This window comes from Apiospora hydei (genome assembly GCF_038363865.1).
Source record: "Apiospora hydei strain CBS 114990 chromosome Unknown utg000010l_segment0_segment0, whole genome shotgun sequence".
Lineage (NCBI taxonomy): Eukaryota > Fungi > Ascomycota > Sordariomycetes > Amphisphaeriales > Apiosporaceae > Apiospora > Apiospora hydei.
Genome location: NW_027117369.1, coordinates 1,680,969 through 1,701,746, shown reverse-complemented (window position 1 = coordinate 1,701,746; position 20,778 = coordinate 1,680,969). Strand labels below are relative to the sequence as shown.

General features: G+C 48.3%; 6 protein-coding genes across 6 annotated transcripts; 3 read left to right on the top strand and 3 right to left on the bottom strand.

The window, feature by feature from the left end:
* Positions 1-400: 400 nt before the first annotated feature.
* On the bottom strand, positions 401-933 carry PG997_014715 (uncharacterized protein; the record flags this gene model as incomplete). The annotated part of the gene is made up of 2 exons (XM_066819029.1): positions 401-563; positions 671-933. 2 exons carry the CDS (start codon positions 931-933, stop codon positions 401-403), a joined length of 426 nt encoding a protein of 141 aa, XP_066661217.1.
* A 531-nt stretch (positions 934-1,464) lies between these two features.
* PG997_014714 (uncharacterized protein) lies at positions 1,465-1,914 on the top strand (the record flags this gene model as incomplete). Its single annotated transcript, XM_066819028.1, has 1 exon — positions 1,465-1,914. The coding sequence occupies one exon, from the start codon at positions 1,465-1,467 to the stop codon at positions 1,912-1,914; it is 450 nt and encodes a 149-aa protein (XP_066661216.1).
* A 1,085-nt stretch (positions 1,915-2,999) lies between these two features.
* On the top strand, positions 3,000-3,569 carry PG997_014713 (uncharacterized protein; the record flags this gene model as incomplete). Its single annotated transcript, XM_066819027.1, has 1 exon — positions 3,000-3,569. One exon carries the CDS (start codon positions 3,000-3,002, stop codon positions 3,567-3,569), a length of 570 nt encoding a protein of 189 aa, XP_066661215.1.
* A 1,131-nt stretch (positions 3,570-4,700) lies between these two features.
* PG997_014712 (uncharacterized protein) lies at positions 4,701-5,237 on the top strand (the record flags this gene model as incomplete). The annotated part of the gene is made up of 1 exon (XM_066819026.1): positions 4,701-5,237. One exon carries the CDS (start codon positions 4,701-4,703, stop codon positions 5,235-5,237), a length of 537 nt encoding a protein of 178 aa, XP_066661214.1.
* Positions 5,238-6,045: 808 nt separating this feature from the next.
* On the bottom strand, positions 6,046-8,565 carry PG997_014711 (uncharacterized protein; the record flags this gene model as incomplete). Its single annotated transcript, XM_066819025.1, has 1 exon — positions 6,046-8,565. One exon carries the CDS (start codon positions 8,563-8,565, stop codon positions 6,046-6,048), a length of 2,520 nt encoding a protein of 839 aa, XP_066661213.1.
* Positions 8,566-16,792: 8,227 nt separating this feature from the next.
* On the bottom strand, positions 16,793-17,442 carry PG997_014710 (zinc finger protein odd-paired-like (opl); the record flags this gene model as incomplete). Its single annotated transcript, XM_066819024.1, has 2 exons — positions 16,793-16,978; positions 17,107-17,442. 2 exons carry the CDS (start codon positions 17,440-17,442, stop codon positions 16,793-16,795), a joined length of 522 nt encoding a protein of 173 aa, XP_066661212.1.
* Between the last annotated feature and the right edge of the window lie 3,336 nt (positions 17,443-20,778).

Genomic DNA, 20,778 nt, shown 5'->3' with positions numbered 1-20,778 from the left:
ACTGCCAGACGCTGCTCTATCAAGCTGCTCGTTCTGTCTTCTTGCCGCGCTGGCTGACCCGAGAGTCTCGATTGCCACCAACAGAAGAGCAGATCGAATACGCCACCAAATATTCTCAGTATGTAGTAATACGACCTGGTGTTGGATAGCCATCAAACTAAGTGAACGACACACACGAAATAACTCAATGGCGCCTGCATCCCATAGCTGAAGCTCCGGAGAGGGCACATTGCTGATAGCTATAAACCAACAACTTGGTAGATCATTCAAGCAGTTATTGCTCTTCGGATGTACACATATGAGTAATAGAGAGTATAAAGATATCACTGGCCATGCAGTAAAGATCTAAATCCCCCAAGCTACTCGTCGCTTCTTACCCATCTCATCCTTTGAATACAATCTATTCCCCAATCTCATAAGTCTGGTGACCATTCATCAGTCCAGCGCTGACGAGTTCTTCCTCTTTGAGAACCTCCGCTTCCTCGCTCATGCCCCCTATAGTACTCCTGATCCAGGGGAGTGCCAGGTAAGTGCCGGCGAGATCATCCCGGCGGCCTCGAGCCCTGGTACGCGGTCTGGACCCGGCGCGCGGAGGCGGTCATTGCCCGCACCCGCAGCTCAAGCACCGCGTATCGGTTCGGGACTCTTAATTCCGCGCGGTCACCCACACCCATTACGGGATAGGGCGGCTTCTTCGTGCATGGTAACCGAAAAGCCCCGCGCTTCACATCCATAGGGCGGCAACCGACCGAGTGTTTTGACAAGGCCAACGTCCTGTTGCCGGCCCGCGGCCAGAGGCAGCTCTTGCAAGTCAATGGGCTCAACGTGCGATTGATTTAATTCCTCGCCGCCGCCGACAAGGTCAGCGACGGTGGAAGATCTACCATCATGCTGTTCAACGGTTTCGACGGCAGCATGGAGGAGATCGATCATATCCACGGCTTTGCAGCCATCGAGCCCGATCACAAGGTCACGGCGTTCGAAGGGCTAGCCTGCTGACCGTTACTATTAGAAAGTCATACGTATTCGAGATGTGTAGCTAAGGTCAATGTTCTGTAACTAGTATCTATAGAAAACATTCGGTTCCACTCAACATTGAATACATGCAGAAATGTCCTCTCACTTGCCCTGCCTGCGTAAAGTTCACATCAACTTAGCCAATGCCACATTCCACATGGCCGTTTTGTTTCCGAATTTTCTACCGACCACCACATTATTGTTTCTCAATCTCGAGACTTCCTCCCTGTCTGGGGCAATTGGGACGTGATGGATTTTTTAATCACAGATGATGTATCAATGCCCTGCCCCGGTCTACCCAGCGAACCTGCTACGGTGGTGTTTGACGACGACGGAGATCTCGTGCTCAACGTTGGGAGTACGAAGTGTGTACGATATCCGTTCGGTATTACCCACGTCACCCACTCCCATAATGTTGCCTCTGCCTTCCGAGTCTGTTCTCGCTCCATGGCCCGCGCCTCTTCGGTCTGGAGAAGAATGCTGTTCGGTGGCTTCGCCGAGTCCAAGCCCCCGTCAGGCGATTGGGTTGTCAATTTGCCGGATGATTTACCTCAGAGCATGTCGACGCTTCTGGGCATAGTGCATGCCAAGTTCGACGACGTACCACAAACCATCAGTCCGCAAGAGCTCTTCGACATTGCTGTCATCGCCGACAAGTACGATTTGACGCATCTCCTGAAGCCATGGGCCCGAGCCTGGCTTGATCAAGTCTGGGAAAATGATAGCAAGCAGTACCTGTCAGCCATCCTGCAGTTATGGATCACATGGGTCCTGGGCGACCAAAGCCGTTTCGTCGCAATTGCACATTACCTGGCACTCAATATGCAGAGCGAATACCCATTCAAGCTTTCTCTATTCACCCCTCCAGATGTCGCTGGTGAGTTTCAGCCACTCTGACATGGATTCAAGTGCCCGTTACTGACCTTTTCCTCTCAGACCGAATAATCAAAATACACCATGACACTATTGCCAAGCTGCTCAGGCCCTGGGAGGAGGTTCTTCTTCAATTATCAGGCGAGGATCCATCCGCAGCAAGCAATGGACGACGCCGCGGTCGCTGCAGCCTGTCAGATAATGATAAGGCCTCGGAATGCAGTATGCTGTTGTTGAAGTATCTTAAGCGTTCCTTTCGTAAGGCTCATCTCTATCCGGAATTCGCAAGGAGCATCATGCTTGGAAAGACAGTGTGTACAGTGGCACGGAACTTAAAGTCTATCATCATTCAGACGCCCGTCCTGGATAGCGACCATGAAGGCTGCCACAGACTCATGAAAGAAGCTGGCACGGAAATCGATCAGATCGTGGGAAATGTGAGCTTCACACTCACAGAGGCAGAGCTCAAGCATTTTCGGGCACAGGGCTTGAAGATTGGGTTGTGCCAAAAGTAGCTGGCGTCAAGGAGCCGGAGTTGTCGGCTATCACAACCGCATCAAATGTCTTGTTCATGGAGCTCATATACGGCATTGACAATCTCTGGAACGAGGGAAAACATCTCTGGTAGACTGTTGGATGTGTCTAAAGATCAGTCATTGTGGAGTGAGCTTCCGGGAACGTGAAGGCATCGTACCTGTCATTTTTGAGCTGCAGCAGACATTGGATGGCGGCGTGGGGTTTTCCAGGGCGCATTCTAGGAAGATACGACATAGCTAGCGAATGGATATGAATGACACGAATAGACCATTGAAGCGCACATGCAAATGTAGATACAAGAGCGACCTTTTGGCTACGGCATCGCTTCCTGCATTGTCATGCCCGATGGTACGTGAAATGTAACGTCGCGTAATTAGACCCTCAGATTCGTCACAACCCCATCTCAACCCACCCGGAAACGCGTCGTGAGTGACAAGAGGCCACTTTCGAGCAGTTTGGGGAACAGAGCTCCAAGCCGAGAACTGACGGCGAGGGCGTCGCGAAGGTCCCACAACTGCAAAAGATCCGCGGCGCGTGCAAAATCGCCCGCAAGAAGGGCGGGCCTGCAATGGATGTGGATTGACACGTGCCGTATCAGCAAAGCCAACTCCGTCGAGGAGACCGAGTCAATCGATTCGATGTTCAAGTGGTACCGCGACGCCAAGACCTGTGTTACGTACCTGTACGACGTGAAGAGAGGCCCAGAACCATTGCTGGAGGAGGATGAAACCATGGCTGCCGACTCGAACGGGCTCCCTAATGTGTTCAGAAGAATTGATCACCCGGGGCAACCCTCGGCTTGGTCCTTCTGCGGATGGACGCTACAAGAGTTAATTGCGCCTCACGACATGCAATTCTACAACACGGACTGGGCATCACTGGGCACACGCGCCGAGCGTGCCGGCGCCATCGTGGCCGTGACGGGCATTGCTGTGGAGTACCTGACGGGCCAGAAGCCCATGCACAGTGCCTGCATCGCGGTCAAGATGAGTTGGATGGCGAACCGAGCTACGACGCTGGAAGGGGACATTGCATACAGCATACCCGGTACGTTTGATCAATATCTGGTAAGAGAACCATCTTCGTATTTCCATTCCTTCAACATCCAGGGGAAGGTTTTGAGCGAAAACTCTGTGCTATAAGTTTCAGATATCATTGCTAATGATGTGACTCCGATGGTGCCACAGTACGGGGTGGGAGGGGCGCGCGCCTTTGTGCGTCTCCAGTAGGCCTTACTGGCAGTATCAACTGACGAGAGCCTCTTCGCGTGGACCATGCCCCACGCCAACGCCCAAGTGGTTCATAAATGGGGGTGACTTGACCACCATGGGCGGTCCTCGCATCACGCGCCCGCCCGAGCCGTGGCGGATGACGCAACAGGGCTTGCAGATATCGATGCGCCGTCTGATAAGAGACTGTACGTTCGTGCTCGGTGCAATACTACTGACCGAATACATCTGGTCGTGGTGTGTGAAGCACCAGCATGTAAAGAAGGCGTCGAAAGGGTTCGCGTATCCACTGAACTGTTGGAGACATGTCCATGGGGGCGCTTGGAGGGTTTGCGAATATTTCTTCGATCTGCCATACCCCAATATCTGGGACTAAGGAGACTCGGAGTCTGTGTTGATGAAAATAGTGGGGTATACTCAGTTGGATGTCTCAGTAACTTACCACAAGATGCTATGCGGTGGAGAGAACAGGAACCCCAACCCGCGACACTATTTTCTAATTCAGGGATATTCGAGACCTTCATTATAATCGTATTTCCAGGCTGCTTCCAGATCTGTCCAGTGTGTCTTTCAGCAAACGTGATTCGAACAAAACAGGATACCTTATTTGAATGCAAGCATGTTCTGGCAAAATGTCTTAAGAGATGAACACCGCACAGTATAGGAAAAATGCTATATTTGGAATTGTATGTATTCCAGCCAAAAATGTTTTGTCGAATCAGCCGAGATTTTTCTACTCCTATCCTGGGATTGACAATCAGTATTACCTTCGAGTTCCCGTTTTAAATGGAAGCCTGTAGTTACAGAAACAGTGTTTGGTTCAGGCAATTAATTTTGGCCCAGCATATATTCGTTGACAACCAAAACTCAGACCTCAACGAACAGAGTTTCAGGCAAACAGACTACACCATGGGCACTCTATTTAAGAACCTGTTGCCAACCGCATGGGAATCAACTTTAAAGCTACGTAAAATCCCATTCATAGCCAGACTTCTCAGGGTTTTTAACTGCCGTATACCTTATTTACACCACAACACTTACATGATGGCCTCGACACCAGATCCATGCCCATTCCTACCTAAAGACCACGCTATCACGACCATCCATGGTGATGGAGACCTTCTACTCAAAGTTGGCACTACCAGATGTTCCACCAAGCTTCATAGTTCCAGTTCCGACCAATGTGACCACCTACACGATGTGGCCCACACCTTCCGGGTCTGCTCGCAGGCCATGGCCCGCGCTTCGCCGGTTTGGAAGAGAATGCTGTTTGGCGGCTTCGCCGAGTCCAAGCCGCCCAAAGAGGGTGTCGATTGGACAGTTGCGCTACCTGATGATTCGCCTGAAGCCATGCTGACGGTGCTTGGGATGGTGCATGCGAGGTTTGATCTCATACCACGATTTGAATATGGGCCACCCCTACAGAAGGTTTACGATATTACCATTATGACCGACAAGTACGACATGACGCACATCGTGAGACCGTGGGCGCTCGCGTGGCTTAACACTGCCAGTGGAGGCATGAAAAATGACTTCCAGTCGCATTTGGAACTTCTGTGGGTTTCGTGGGGTACTGGGTAGCCAAGAACTCTTCGTGAAAGCAGGGCGCTTTTTAGCACGCTACATGCGGTCTGGATATACGTTCGAATCTGCCTTGATTCCCCCGGTGTTGCCAGTAAGTTCAAATAAGATTTAATAACTATTACGACTACAACTACAGAACGTTACATCAATTCCATCCTAACATTGGCATCAAGAGATGATTAGACAACTTCGTCAGGAAATAATCGATTCGCTCCTGCAACCCTTCGAGAATATCATCCTGGAGATGTCTGGCGCAATTCCGGCCTGGACAAACTGTAAACGACGCAAAGGTTTCTGCAGCCACTCAGATCATCGCACGGATCACTGCAATATGCTAATGCTGGGGTACTTCATACGTGCCCTTCGCACTGAAGGTCTTCTCCCGGCTTCAGAAACAGGGGGTTACTTTCAAGAAAACAGCGAAACAAGTGGAAACAAGCCTATTACATATTGCGAGACATCCACCTATTTAAAACGATGCTCACAAGCTCTGCGGGAGTGCGTATGGTCACGGTGTTACTAAGATGATCACAGACATCAACTCCCGCTTGGAGTTTGCTCCCACAGCGGCCCAGATAGCGTACTTGAAGGAACAGGCATCGAAGTCCGGACTGGCCTGAGAATAGGTCAGTCGTTGGTCACACGGAGTCTGTCACCGCACGAAAACAGGGATGGAAATACAATATGGCCAATAGAAGAAAGCAGAAGCTCATAGCAATGATTGCGGTGACAAATTACAGGTCATAAAAGATTACAACCCTTAGTTACTCCGCTACTCATATATATCTATAGTAAAATACATCTTTTAATAGTACCGTTCCTTCCCCGTCTCATCCAGCCTCCGCGTCGCCTGCGCCCCATCATCCAACACCAGCTGCACCCGATCCATCTCATCCGCCCGCGCCCTGACAATCTTCTTCCAAGTTTGCGCCGACGTGACGCCCGCCCCTGCATCGGCCAGATCCCCGCCCGGCGCCGGCGTCTTGAGCGCCAGCATCATCAAGTCCTGCAGATCGGACCAAGCCGCGACGCTCAGCACGCGGATGCGGTCCCCGCGACTGCCCCGCATGCGGCAGAGCTCGAGCACGTGTCCCACGCTGATGGCGGCCGCGTACAGGAACACGGTGCCCAGGTAAATGCCGATGATGGCCTGCGCAAAGTGCAGCGTCTTGCGCTGCTGCCCCGTCCCGTACCCGTAGCGCTGCGCCTCGAGCACGATGAGCAGCGAGCCCTCGTCGAGCGCCCGATCGAACGCGTCGAGCGTGAAGTTGAGGGCCTGTCCGCTCTCGTGGTCCCAGACGTGCGTCGCGTTGTGGACGGTGATGTTGTTGACGCTCCAGACGGGGTGATGCTGGTAGTCGAGGTTGGCGTACGAGAGGCTCGTCTCGTTCCGGCTCAGCTTGACGACGGTCCGCCACGTCGTCGACGTGCGCGCCAGGGCCTCGGTCAGGTACACGCCGAAGACCTTGGCCAGGAACAGCGCGGCCGCCGTGTCGTTGCCCTCGTGCGCCGCCATGGTCGTGTACTGCTTGTGGTCGCCCTGCTGCATGGTGTCGGTGCTGAAGTGGCCGGTGAGGGCCTCGAGGGCCGTCCACTCGGCGTCCGTCGTGTTGACGAGCGTCGGGTTCAGCAGGCGCAGCCAGGCATCATCGAAGCGTACGATGCGGCGCGCGGCCGGCGGCTCGCGGAAGACGTTCTGCATGCTCTGGTCCGAGCCGAGCGTCGAGACGAGCTCGTCGTTGGCCGTTTGGTCGAAGGTGAATTGGGACGGGATCCAGCTCGCCACTATGCTGCACATGTAGACTTTGGCACCCTGGCGGCCGACGACGGCGTCGGGGATCTGGCCCGTCAGGTAGACGAGGGAGGTGCCGTCGTAGTCGACGAAGTAGTGGCTGAGATCGCTGTCCAGGTTGGTGCTGTTGGAGAAGAAGGACGCGTTCGGGTTGAAGCTGTAGGGGGTCTCTTGCAGACGTTGACAGTCCTCGTCACCCATGCAGCTGAGATCATCGGTCGGAAAGTAGACCGTTTCGCTGGCCATGAATATCAGTTTGTCGTACAGCTCGCATTGAGACTGCACTAGCGGCTGGAATAGCTCTGCCGAAAGGTTGTTTTTCGGATCATCCACCCCTTTAGTAGCTAACTTGTATCTAGAACTCCCAGACACCTCGCCCACGTTAGTATTCCCGATGTAGTTCTTCATCAAGCCGATGCTTTGCATCAGAAATTCCGATGGGGTGGTGCTGAGAACCACGGAGGGCTTTTCGGAGGCCTGGGTCGATCTCAGCTGGCGACCAATGTCCGATGTGGTGGACTGGAACGTGAGGGAGTTGTTCAGGTCGGTGGCCGCCCAATCTCGCACCCAATCGTTGATCTCTCTGAATCCTCGTGCCGGACAGGACGACATGTAGATCCCGTAGCCTTCCGTACAAACCCCGGTCTGCTCGTCGTCCTCATCGGCATGCATAGTAGGACGCCAAGCCAAATCCCTGGAGATCCGATAGAGGAGGGGAGATTTGACGTTGCTGAAGGCGGTACCAGGCGCGTAGTCAAACCAGCCGAGAGCCGGGACCAGGAGTACAGCAGACACCGGTCCCACAAGTGTGGACATGATCGTGGCGAAGACTAGGAACCCGCATAGGAGGACCTCCCAAGGCCTCGACTTGTCCATGCCCTGGCGCCAAAAGGAGGAGCTCGTTAGATAGGCCAGGTCTCCGACGCGGTATCCGCCGGTAAGAAAGCCGAGCCGGATGCCATCCCCTACGAGCCGGCGCCGGAACATCGCCAGCGCCATGGCCGACAAGGAGAAGATGATCATGATCTCGTGCACCTTGGCCACGAGCTGGAGCAGGTTGGAGACGATATCGTGGGTAAGCTGTTGCCCGAACACAACCGGGCCGTTCTCGGGGTACCAGAACACACGCGAGGAGCCGAGCCAGCCGATGCCGACAGTCGACCCTATGCCCAGCATGTGAACCGGCCAACTCTGGAAGAAGCGCAGCCAGCTCGTCTCGAGCACCTTCTTTGGCGTGCCCATAGGAGCTTGGAAGTTGGCTTCCGGTTTCTGGAAATCCTGACCGTACGTGGAGGCATATTCGGAGTCTTGGTAGGAAAAGGAGGAGCCCTGGTGATTCAGTAGCGGCCGAGCCGAGCGGGGATCATCCTCGTTCACTTGGGATACCCGATGGTACGGAGAAGATTTATAATTCGCGTAGGATGGATCGGGCTGGGATAGGGGACTCTGGGCGTTGGACAAATCGCCGAGTGTTGAGTAGATCTCTGATGATGCAAGACGTTGCCGCATTTCAATGTCGTGTTGTTGCGCCATTGTTCCTCTCATCAGCGTTAGGCTTGCCGAGTGAAATGAAGCTCAATGGATGTAGCTGTATCCGTTGGATTGACAGATTCGAATGAGTTTGAACATGTCGAAAAGAAGTCAGCTCCTTTAAATGTCCGCAACCCAATGACACTCTGGGTCATGATCTAAGTCGCGAGGCTCCAGACCCCTGTACGAAGCCAAGCCCGAGCTGAACATCCTATAATAAGGTCGATATGCAACCCCCCGGTTGTTTGCCCCTGCCCAACGCTAGCTAGGGTAAGATGGTGCACATTGTGAAGTCGCAAGGCTTTGGGGGCCGTAATCTTTTATCTTAAGCCAGCGCGGCCAACAGACTGTTGTTTTTCATTCGATCAACATCGCGGGTGAGACAATATTCACATTGAATCGACATATGATGATGATATAAAATAAAACATATGAATTTCAACTGCTACTGAGGAGAAGTTTTGTGATTGAGCCAAAGCCAGCTGTCGAGGGCGGCTGCATATTTTCCTGCAGGGGTCTCGCTAGGTCTTACATGTTGCAAGGGGGTTCCTCTGATAACGGGAACACCATATCCACAAGAGCTCTGACTCAAAAGCTCCCACGGCAATTGTCCCGTGTAGCTGTATTTCAATGATCGCCACACCCATCAGCCCCGGCTACTGGCCGGGCCATCAATAGCTACTTACCGGTAGTTTCGCAAGCAAGCATTGTGATAGAACGAACGACAACTCCCCACTCTGTCAAGCGATCAAAATATTCAGCGTACCCACAAAACCCAAGTATCCCAAAATAGAAACTGACTCAGCCCTACTACCTACCCCCACACCAGATACTCCCATGCCTAGACCTATCTACTGTTCCATCTCAGAGATTTCTGTATATCTGCCGTGTTTGCCGCACGTTTGGAACTTTCCGTCAACGGGATCTCCTCTTGTGCGTGTTGAGCGGCCATACTAGCGTCTGACCACAGGTTGTCTTGCGGCGCAGTCAGCACAGCAGGTAAGCACTAACGTGCCCTAATCTTGCAACCCTGAACATGTTCCTCCCACGTGGTTGTCATTTCCTTGCCGTGCGTACAATGCCTCCAGCTGAATAATCACACAGCTCAATATAACCCGCCCGATAAGTAGCTTGGGGCCAATGTTGCTTTCTTTAAGAAAGGCGCGTTGTCGGAACACTCCCCAAGGGCCGCAGCCGAAACAGCCCCCGACGCGAGAGTAGGGAGGAGATTGACGGCGAGGACGGCCGCTCCATTTACTGCACCGAACAGCCTCAACCCAGCTGATTTGTAGTCGTCGGATCATTGCTATGGCCGGCCATCATCGACATGCATTGCTGTCCAGCTGCCGCGGTTTGCCATGGACGAAACTCGACTATGTGGCTCGGTCACCAATACTTGCATTATGCATCCTGTTGCCGAGTCTCATCATGAAATACCTTATGTAGTGCTATTTGAGGCAACATCATTTGAGCCGTTTCGACCTTCCTACATCCTCAGCCTTGGGAAGGGGATCCTTGCTCGCCGCTCTTTTCTCTCTTTTATTATACCTCGTCAATCTGGACGCTAGCGATTACATAACCTCGCGCCGCTTTTACTCAGGCTTCGCTCAGGCCGGCTCAGGTTCGGCTTAGAGAGCCTTAGCATTGCTCACTCCTGCTCAGGTCCCTCCGGTTTATCCATTACGACAACGGAGCTGGTGAAAGTGAACTGCCAAAGTGTACCAGGATCCATAAACCACTTGGACAAATATGGATATGAACGAAGTCCTACCTTTAAACTTAGGCTAAAAATGGAGTCAGGGGAAATCACACGAAATAGGGGCTCCGTATATGGCCCTATAGAGCCAAAAATGGATGTTTATAAATATCTGCCTCTTATAACTTGGCCCGGATTTTTCTTTTTAAGATATTCTTACCTTAGTTATTAAATTTTCCTTTTATATATAGCACAAAACTTCTTATTCTTATTGTACTATTAAATAATCTTCTCTTAAAACTCTTATTAACGTTGGAATACTCCTTTAATATAGACGAAAATGACTTCTTTAAATCGTCGCCGTGAGTTTAATATATAAGCCGCTCTCGACCATGCCATACGAAATGGATTAATAAAGCGGTCTACTATTGATAATCACGTTGTTCGCAAGAAGCTCTAACTGAAAAGCAAAGAGGCTTACGAACGAGAGATAAAAATTTAGGAAGCGTATATTGGTAACTCCTAAGGAGATAATAGAATTTTAACCCGAACAGATATATGATACAATATCCAAAGTCCGACCCTCGCGAAATACGAACGATAAAGCACTTTACCGAAGTTGTCGGAATGATCACACCAGGAAGGCTAGACAAGACGGGGAAAGCCACTACCTAAAGCATTAGAAATAAGATGCGGCGATTCTACAATATATAGGAACGCGATTACAAAGTTAGCATTCCGGAGGAAGTTAAGCTTTCGATAGCGCCAGTGAGTTAAATCTAATATACTTGCTTAACTGGCAGTTATTGTGACTAACGTATGGCTAGTATGTGGACGGAGAGCTAGCCGATAAGCTAGGCCTTTCGAGAGAGAAGCGCCGGCTAACTTTTCTCACGATAGCAAATTACGTTTACTTACAGGAGCAGCTCTAAACTTATAATCATTATAATTACGTATATAAAGGCAGCCGGGTAGATAGTGCTAATTTACTTAAAACTCATTACTTTACGTTAATAAGACTAAAGGAAGTTTACTAGGCCGTTTATAAGGTAAGAGACTAGAGTTCGGTAATCCACTATAGTTTCGGTATATACTAAGTATATACTAGGATATTATTTATATAATTAGCTAGAAAAACGGAGAGCTAGAATTTAAAATAGACTTTAAACGGGAGTATATTAAAGGTATATAAGACACGTTAAAAAAGTAAGTTATAAAATCCCACGATAATATTTTCAATTAACGTATTAAACCTAAGCACCCTCTAACTGAGAAAATCGAAGGAAAAGATGACCTATTACCTCTATTCGCTCAATTAATCCTGCACTAGCTCGTAAATTTTCTTTCCGCCTAAGCGTTTAGAGACTTTAGGACGGTAAACTAAATCCTTACTTTAACACCTCGACCGGGTGAAAACTATAGGATCCTGGAATGGGCGGATAACAAGCTCGACCAGCCTCTCTTTCCCGAATAGTCCGCTAAAGGGCCGAAAGACAAAATAAAGAGTCCTAAATCTTAAGGAACCCAGGCCTCTGCATGGGCCGTACGCGTTAACTTTCTCGTAAGCATGGGCCTACATGCTTCTCGACGCGAAGCACTAATCAAAGTGGACGGTACGTACCTTTCCTCTATAGAATTCTATATCGTTAGTTAACGGGGTAACCCTAGATAATGGCTATTCTATAGGTCAAGTTATAAAGTTTACCACGCATAGGAATCCAAGAACCCTAGTAGGACATTACTTAACAGACATGACCAACGTTGATGGAACTGCAAGCTTCCTCGGCTTAAAACCCCGGCGTGACCTTACCGAAAATTTTCGATCGGCATCTATAAGGAGAGACCCCGATCTCCCGTCAGTATTGCCGGCCAAGTTGAGAGAGGCTTTGCAGAGCCAGCCCGATTACAGCGAAGTCACGTCACAGATCAAGGCGCTATCCTACAAGATAAATACGGTCGGCCTCGAGGAAGACCGTAAACATCTAATAGCCCAAAGAGACCAGCTCTATAAACAGAGGAGTCAGCTAGTGATGGATGCACTGGAAACCCACCAGCAACATTATAACCGCGTCTCACACCCCGGGGGTGAGCAAGAAGCAAAAGACTAGCGCCGGGCCCAATTTGACCGTGTTCGTCACATAATGCCTAAGCGCGGCCGTCTCGCCGTTTCCTTGTCAAACAAAGCAGCACCGCGCAGTAATATCTGGGTTACGGCTCTACAAGACCTCATTGCACTCCGAACAGATAATTGTCGTGTCGCATACCAGGAAATACTACGGCCTTTCAACGGCTGCTGTCCTACAGCTTTTTGCGGACAGGAGATAGAGAGGTAAGGAATATATCCCCCTATTTATTTTACTATCGAGATTCTTACCTAACTTTTTTAAATTAGAATTCCGGTTGCGAAAAGGTGGAAACATATCTACGACTGCAGTCGGCGTTTCTCCTGCCAAAAACATGGCTCTGCCGAATTTTGCTTCCTGTGTAGCTCGTGGATCACCGGCAGGCAAGAATGGGAAAACCACTGTTAACGTTACCTCGATAGCGGAGCATTCCCGCCACAATACAATCCAATCACCTTTCGCCACGCCGTTGCCTGTGCCGGATATTACCCAGCTTGTCTTCGCAACATCCTGCTCCCGGCGAGTCAAAGAATGAGGCAATTTCTTGACCTCTCTTCCTGGAAACGTCACATCTCACGCTGCGTATCCGAATCCATCGCAAGCCAGGAGGACTCGGTCTCGATTCCATGCCTATATCTCTCATGCTCGTCTGTTTTCGTTTGCCGATCTGATTTGGTCTACCACCTCGACGATGCTCATGGGATTGAAAGCCTCACTGTTAAAGTCGAGTAAAAATGGACTCCCAATACAGGAAGACCTAAGCAACAGAGCCGAACACCATTGCCGTCAGGCACGCCTATAAAATCGACTTCATGCTCGGTTATAGACACTCATGCCTTCTCGGAAAGTTGGAGCCAAAAGCAACAAACCCTTGGCCAAGTGACTATCAGTGCGCCAAAAAATAATTACGGCCTCTACGAGCTCTCCATTAACACGTCTCGTCTCTTGCCATTAGGGTTCCCACCTGATGATATGTCTAATATTGCTACTCTGGAAGAAGTACCTGATATATTATTATCTACCCGAGGTAGCGCAGAGCTCTCGCCCATCGGCGAACCCCACAAAGACATGCTAATCACCGGCATACTCGATCCACGGCTCGGGGAGCCATCTATCGGTCTTAAGCAATCGTCCTTGACAGAAACCCTTTCAGTTTCTAGTACGAACCGAGATTCCGTTACATCGGACTCCGCTGGAGAAAACCCAGCAGAGTCGGTTAACACAGCCGATATTACCATAGGAACACCGGTTCCACTCGACGCGGAGCAGGACATTTGGCAGGTAAAGAAACTACTTACTAAATAGAAAAAGGGTCGGACTGTCTAGTACCTTATTAAGTGGCAAGGCTTTGAGAATAAAGATAACTCGTAGGAAGTCACAGTTAATATTAGCCCAGACATGGTCAAAGACTTCGACGTAAGCTTTCAGGGCAACGATGCTGGCGTCGAGCTGATTGACAAGCGGCTACGGAATAGGAAGAGCGAGTATCTTATCAAATAGCTAGGTCGTTCCCAAAAAGAGAACTCATGGCTCAGGGCAACAGATATCAGGGAAGAGCGTATCGTAAAAGTTCGAGAGGGGCTTCTCAGGTCTGCGAGAGAAAGCCAAGAAGCGGCGCGCGCGGAAACTACAGACTCGACGTTAAAGTGGGGAGGGGGGTGGTGACTATCTAAGCCAGATCTGGAGGTTTTCTTACAAGGCTACTTAATTTACCTACGTCATTATTAGTATAAGGATTTAAAGCTATAGGACTTAAGGCTGGAAATGCAATGATAACTTTAATAATTCTTTATTCACCGCCCCTCTAGCTTGCTAGCTAATCTTATATAGGTAAACAGGTAGCTATTAACGGTTAATAGCCTATACTCACAGTAAAAGCTATATTTAAAATCTATATAGTACCGAACTAGGGGTACTGTATAAGAGCCCGTATATTTTAATGTATTTATTATTTACCTTTCTTAGTGCTCTTTTATTAAGGGTTTAGTATATTATAATCTAGTTTTAAACACTAAGGTATTATAATACGTATACGAGCTAAATTTAAATACATTTATAATTTACCCTTAATTAACGTAGTTTACCATTAAGTCGGATATATTATTAAGTCGAACACTTTTTTTATATTTCGATATTTTTATATAAATTTATTTAATTATAACGTTTTAAATTAATTAAAATTACTCGCTATCCGATTCGCTATTTAATTCTATATCTTTTTTATACGTTCGCGTATTGTGACCGGTTTCGCCGCAGTTGCTATAGCGCCTACCGCCCGTCGCGCGTCGTTTCGACGAGCTACTATTTTCGCCTTCGTCGGTCGGTGGACGCTTCCCTTTTACTTTTTCGTCTTGTAGCGCTTGAGATTCCTTAATAGTAAGGGCTCCTTTAAGTTAGACTCGTGATTTTTTAGCTTTCCGGCGTTTCGAAAGGGCTAAATTAGCATTTTGAAGGGTGCGGACCTAATTTTTTAATATAGTTACCTTGTGGGCTATTCGGGTTATACTTTTCGCTATTTAGTTTACCGTATTTAAAATTAGCGTTAGAGAACTTCCTTAATAGGTAAATACCTTTTTTTTATATAAATAAAATACCTAGTCGTTTATTACGGGTTGGACGGCGTCTAGGGTTATACGTGCTTAGAGTCCCGGGTCGCGACTGCTCCGGTGTAGGCGTCCGAAGTTGCACATTTAGCTTACTTATTACTTCGTTCGGATAGTGAGGTATTAAGCTGGATGCGTTAAATTTAGATTTAATATTAGTTTTTATAAAAATAATAAAATGTGCGGCCTTAAACGCGATAAAGAATTTAAGCTTCGTAATATAGTTTATCGAGGCCTTAATAAATAGCTCGATTTTTTTCGAATAAGCACGTTTTAAGGGCGAATAAAGTGCTATATTAAGAGGTTAGAGTAGGTGCGATAAATAAGGAGGCATATTAATAGTAATAATGTTATTATCCTGGCAGTATGCTTCGAATTTGGCCGAAATATAGCTCTCGTAGTCGTCGAGAATTAGGAGGCGGTAATAACTTTTTATTTACGATTTAGTATGTTTATCGAAGTGTTTAATTTAATTTAAACTTGTCTCGTTATCGGTTTATTTATTAAAAATCGGTTTAATTACCTAATCGCCCGGTAAGCTATTTTCGCGCGATTAGTTCACGAGGTAATATTAGCCCTAAACGATTAAAAAAGGCGGAATGCACCAGCCTTACGAATTAATACATTCAATGGCCGTCGACCATTCCCGATTACTAGGCTGGACCGACTTCGCTTTCCTACGCCGATCAGCGCGTATTACGACGAGTATTAACCCGATTATGCCCATTATAAAGCCGGTCTCGTTAAAATTCTATATATCCTTGTCGACGATGCCGTATTTAGCCTTAATATTAATAACTAGGCTAAACTAGCCGGAAATAACCTTCGGATTTTTATAGAAAGCTTTTTAATAGTCGTACCGACGGTTTATTCTAGTCTTAAGGTCCGGGTTACGGTCGATAAAGCGCCTGGCCCAGTGCTTACCGACGCGGTCGCCGCCGCGCAACGCGATAAAGAGATTGGCTATATTTTTTATACTAGTTATCTTTAGAGGCATCCTTCGGGTATCTAAATTAATTATATATTTACGAAGCACCTTTTTTTAATCGTATTTAATTTATGCTTTAAGTGTCGGATTTCGCGTCGTGCGGTTCGGCCGTGGAGTTAGTCGCTAAGGGTGGATAATGAGACGACGTAGTGTTTCGCCGTAGCTTTTTAATTAATTCGGGTTAGACCGTTTCGTAACGCTTAAATTACTAAGGTTATCCGCTTTTTTTAAAATAAATAAAATATTATAATTATAAAGTTATTACGCGTTAAAGTTTAATTAAATAGGTTAATAATAAAAGTATTCGATTTAATAATATATTCGACTTAATAGTAAACCACGTTATAGGTTATTTATCGATTATTATATACATTAACATAATAGGGGATAGTATAAGTGGGCTGTTTATCCCTAGATCGTGAGCCACTTATTATTATAAATATAAACTTTAAAGGGCGGCGATACCGGGAGACGATTACACGTCCATTGTATATGCCGGAGAGCTAAGGGGAATCTCCCTAGTCCTCCAAATGGCACAGGACGGGAATAAGGGCAACTATAGGGGAAAAGTGATTATATGCACGGTTAACCACGCAGCCATCAGAACGTCGGCGAGGCTAAAAAGTAAATCAGGCGCAAATTTCCCAAAGAACATATCGTATTACTTTTCGTGGAGTCTCCTCTTCCTCTATAACCTATATAGTGACAGCGTTATAATAAAAATAGTAAAAGAAATTCCAACAGTAATTTTATCCTCTTTTCCAACCCAGACTCCGTAACGTATATTTAGTGTACACGTTCCGTGGGAGGCTCTCTACGTCTATTGCTGCGCGTAGATACTCTTCTTCTCCTGCCGCCGGGTCAGGTTCTTCTCCCGCAGGTAGACAGGCAAGGCCTCTGGAAAGTACTTGGTGCGCCCCGTACGAGGGTTCTGGTAGGCGTGCCGGTTCAGGTGGGACACATAGTTGTCGTGGCGGTTAAAGGGCTTCTTGTTACAGAACTGGCACTGCAAATTCACCAAAAGAGATGTTTCCTACGTTGTAGCCATGCGGGTTTGATTATGGGTGGGAGGATAAAGACAAAAAGAAAGAGAAAAGAAATTCAGCGAGGGCGGTGAATGGCTTACGTATTGACGTGGCGTCGGAGGTGCTCCTTGCGCTTGTAGACTTTCTCGCTCGCGCACCCGGGCCAGTTGCACCGATATCGTGGCTTGGCAATCTTGGTCACCGAGATGCTCTCCTCACTGATGACGTCCTTGGTGTCACTGCCGTCGCGGCCCCTACATTGTATTTCGTGGAGTCTTATCGTGTGCTCCTGCGCGCGTCTGATGTTCACCTTCTTGGTGTTGCTTGGCAGTACAGAGCCCATGGTGAGCGCCGATTTCGTCTCCAGGCCTAAGACTTGATTGTGAGGGTCTTTGGGGATGTTGTTGTCGCTGTTGAGGTTCGGGTGTATGTTACCCGCCGCCATCGTCCTGGCTATATCGAGGTACCAGAGAAGACTATAACGGCCCTCCGACGTGTTTTCCCACAGAGACCAAATATCACATTCACCCAGAAAGTTGAACGAGGGTACGTGTATCGGGTGTGCAGGCATCAATAGGTCCGGTAGATGGTCCGGAAGGGGATACTGTTGTAACGACTGAGGGTTGGCCGACGCGACGGGGAACGCAGATGGCGGCAGTGAAGCTTCCGATACATGATCGTAATTATCCAAATCTATAAACCGTTCGTTTAGGCCCGGCCACGGTATAGGGTTAGTTAAGAGTAGGTTATCGTGATGGAGTGGAGGCGTGTATTTAAATTCGAGGTCGATAGTGGAATCGTATCTGTTAGGTTTATAGGTAAAGGTAGGCATTTAGTATTCCATATTAGCGGTGCAAGAGACTCTAGGCTCAACCTCTTAGTCTATAAACCTAGAGGGTTGTTGATAGGGTAATGAACGACCAGATGTTAGTGTGTATAGGCGTAGGAAGAGGTAATAAAGAAACCCCTTAAGGGTAAAGGATAATAAACTGGTTAGCAGGCTAAAGAATTGCCGATTCTCTCTTAACGAGACAAAGGAATAAAGGATCTATTTAACAGAGGGTTATATAGGCAAGTAAAAGTGTCGGAATATGGGGCGGCACCGTTGCAGCCTTTTGGTAGGGGCTGCTGCACTCCTGTGGGAAGGTCTCCGAATGGAGCATAAGGCGTACGGGGTCATGGCATCGCCACGGTTGACCGGGTGGCTCCCCGAAAGGAGTGGGTTTTCCGGGCCCGTCAGCAGAATGCGCATGCGTATGTGCAAAGGAAACAGTCGAGCACCTTCTATTCCGATGCGCCAGATGGCCACCTCAGCGCACAGAGCTGCTACAGTGCACCGAAATAGGAAGAGGGAACTCCTCTTATTGCAGTATATTGGAAGTGAAGGGAAGAATGATAACGATAAGTAGAAGCCAGGCCTGGAAGCCGTCCGGGCGACCATTCGATGTGCCATAGCAACAGACCGGCTTCGGGAAAGAGTAGGGGAAGAAGGTAGGTGTTACCGGTTGGTTTGATTTCGTTATTACGGTATAGTATTACAGTATTAAATTAAACATCTCTATATTTATACTAACTTAATAGATCTTGCTTTAACCGTTTAAAATAGAACGCTTAAGACTTAGAAATATTATATAACTCCGAGCTAACTTGCCACTAATTAAACGCGTTATTTACTAGTATACGAATATTAAATACTATAGCGTAAGTACGGTTTAATAACGAGATTAAAATGCACGTCTAGGTAAGGGCCTCAAGGAGTATTAACAGGAGCTTAAGAAAAGTTTATAGAATTTTACAAGTAATAGTTACCCTTTAAGGCTTAGCCCTAGCTTAATAAAGGGCGCGCGCGCGCGTGTGTGTATATATGCATCTAGTACAAGCTTTATTTTAATAAATGCATTAAGTGGACTACGATATACTAAGCTCTGAGTAAAAGACTATTAATAAGGGTAGAGGATAAACGCATCTAAATGTGGCTCCTATACCCTGGAACCAGGTTATGGATTATAATTTGCTACGCTCTCGGCAAAAGACTATGGACAAGGGTGAATTACGAATGCATTTAATTCTGGCTTCTATAACCTGGTATAGTGTTATGGATTGTGGTTTACCAAGGCCTTGGCAAAAGAGCATTAACAAGGGTAGATAATGAATGCATCTGAATATAGCTTCTCTACCTGGACTTAGTGGGTTTGTCAATCTCTTGGCAAAGACATATCGACAAGGGTATTCCAAGCATGCCTCAGAATACGGCTCTTAAAACTGGACTTGGGTGGCCGGGCAGTTTCTTAGAAGCGAGGTACATAGTACACTGTACCACGCTTGCATCAGAATATGGCTGTTTCTCTGCCCACGAAGTAAAGCCAAATGAATACAGGAATTACTGGGGACTAGAGGCCGGAAATGCACCCTTTTAGCTTGCCGGAAGCAACTCGAGAAAATATAGTGGGATTCTAACCTAATAGGGCAAATCGGCACAGTGCCCCGCCGTCCTCCGCTGCGCACCCAGAGGGTATCCAGCTTGTCAGACTGATCTAAAGACTCTATAGAATGGAAGTGATTAGGTCCTTGAAGATGTGAACAGGCATCCGAAGCCCCGTACCCATTATGCAATTTAGGGTTCGCACACAAGGCGAGCTGGAGTGCACTCTTGGACTGGGGGTCTTAGAGGAAGCTCTTAGCTTTAGTTGAATTAGGTTAGGGGTCAGTGGACCCTGGGAGCTGTCATAAATAGGGCTCCTCCGATCAGTTACCTGTAGGCCTTGTGACAACGACTGGCTCAATGACGCATTAAAATCTCATACAGTATTACAGTAGCAAAGCCATTCAATTCTGGCCACGTTCCTAGCTAGGTCGACTACCACGTGATCCCAAGATGTGGTAAGCAAAGAGACCGTAGGAAAACATCGACTAACTGAGTCGAGAAACAAGTGAAATACTAAAGTGCGTAGTAAGACGGGCAGAGTCTGCATCGCTCTTTTGCTAACGATGAATCTCGGGGCAGCACCTCACCGAACCAGAAGCAGGTATGTCTATTAGCGGAATAGCAAGGGGTGCGTTTTTCTTATAGTACGCTCAGGGGCTTACCATCTAGTTGGATTCAGCGATCTCGCGCCGGCTAGGAAGCGGGACTTAGTGAACTCAATATCCAGCACACCGTCTGCACGGACTTGGCCGGTATGGGAATGTCTGTTGGCACCCCAAGCAGCGTTCATGCTGCGGGACAGGTGATTAGGGTCTTGGATACCCGAGCCGTGCCATGTAGTCTTCATGATGGAAGTGAGGTCGTCTCCCCAATTGGCGAGCATGTAGATTGCCTCGTGAATCACCGGGTAAAGAGGGGCAGGCTTAGCTACAATGCTTAGGGCCTGGGACCTGCGCCGCCACAGGCAGATCCAGGCAGACACTAAGAGCCGTAGGGAGCCAATTATTTTCTCTTAGCGTGTCGCTGTTTGAATGGATGTCATTAGACCCCATTGGTAGGGCTCTTAAGAATAGCCACCTATTAAACGCTACGCCATTGTTTCATAGGGCAGCTAGCACGTCTAAGTTCCAGGCTCCAGGCTCCAGGTCCCATTCTGCGATACGTCTGGTTGCGACAAGCCATGCGCCGGTACAGTGGGGCTGTCCATCGGCGACTAGAATGAGGAGGCTGTTTAAGAGGCAATCTACACACTCGCCGACTAGGGGAACGATCTCACTTCCATTATAAAGACTTCACGCCACGGCCCGGGTATCCAAGACCCCAATCACTTGTCCCGCATCATAAACGCTGCCTGGA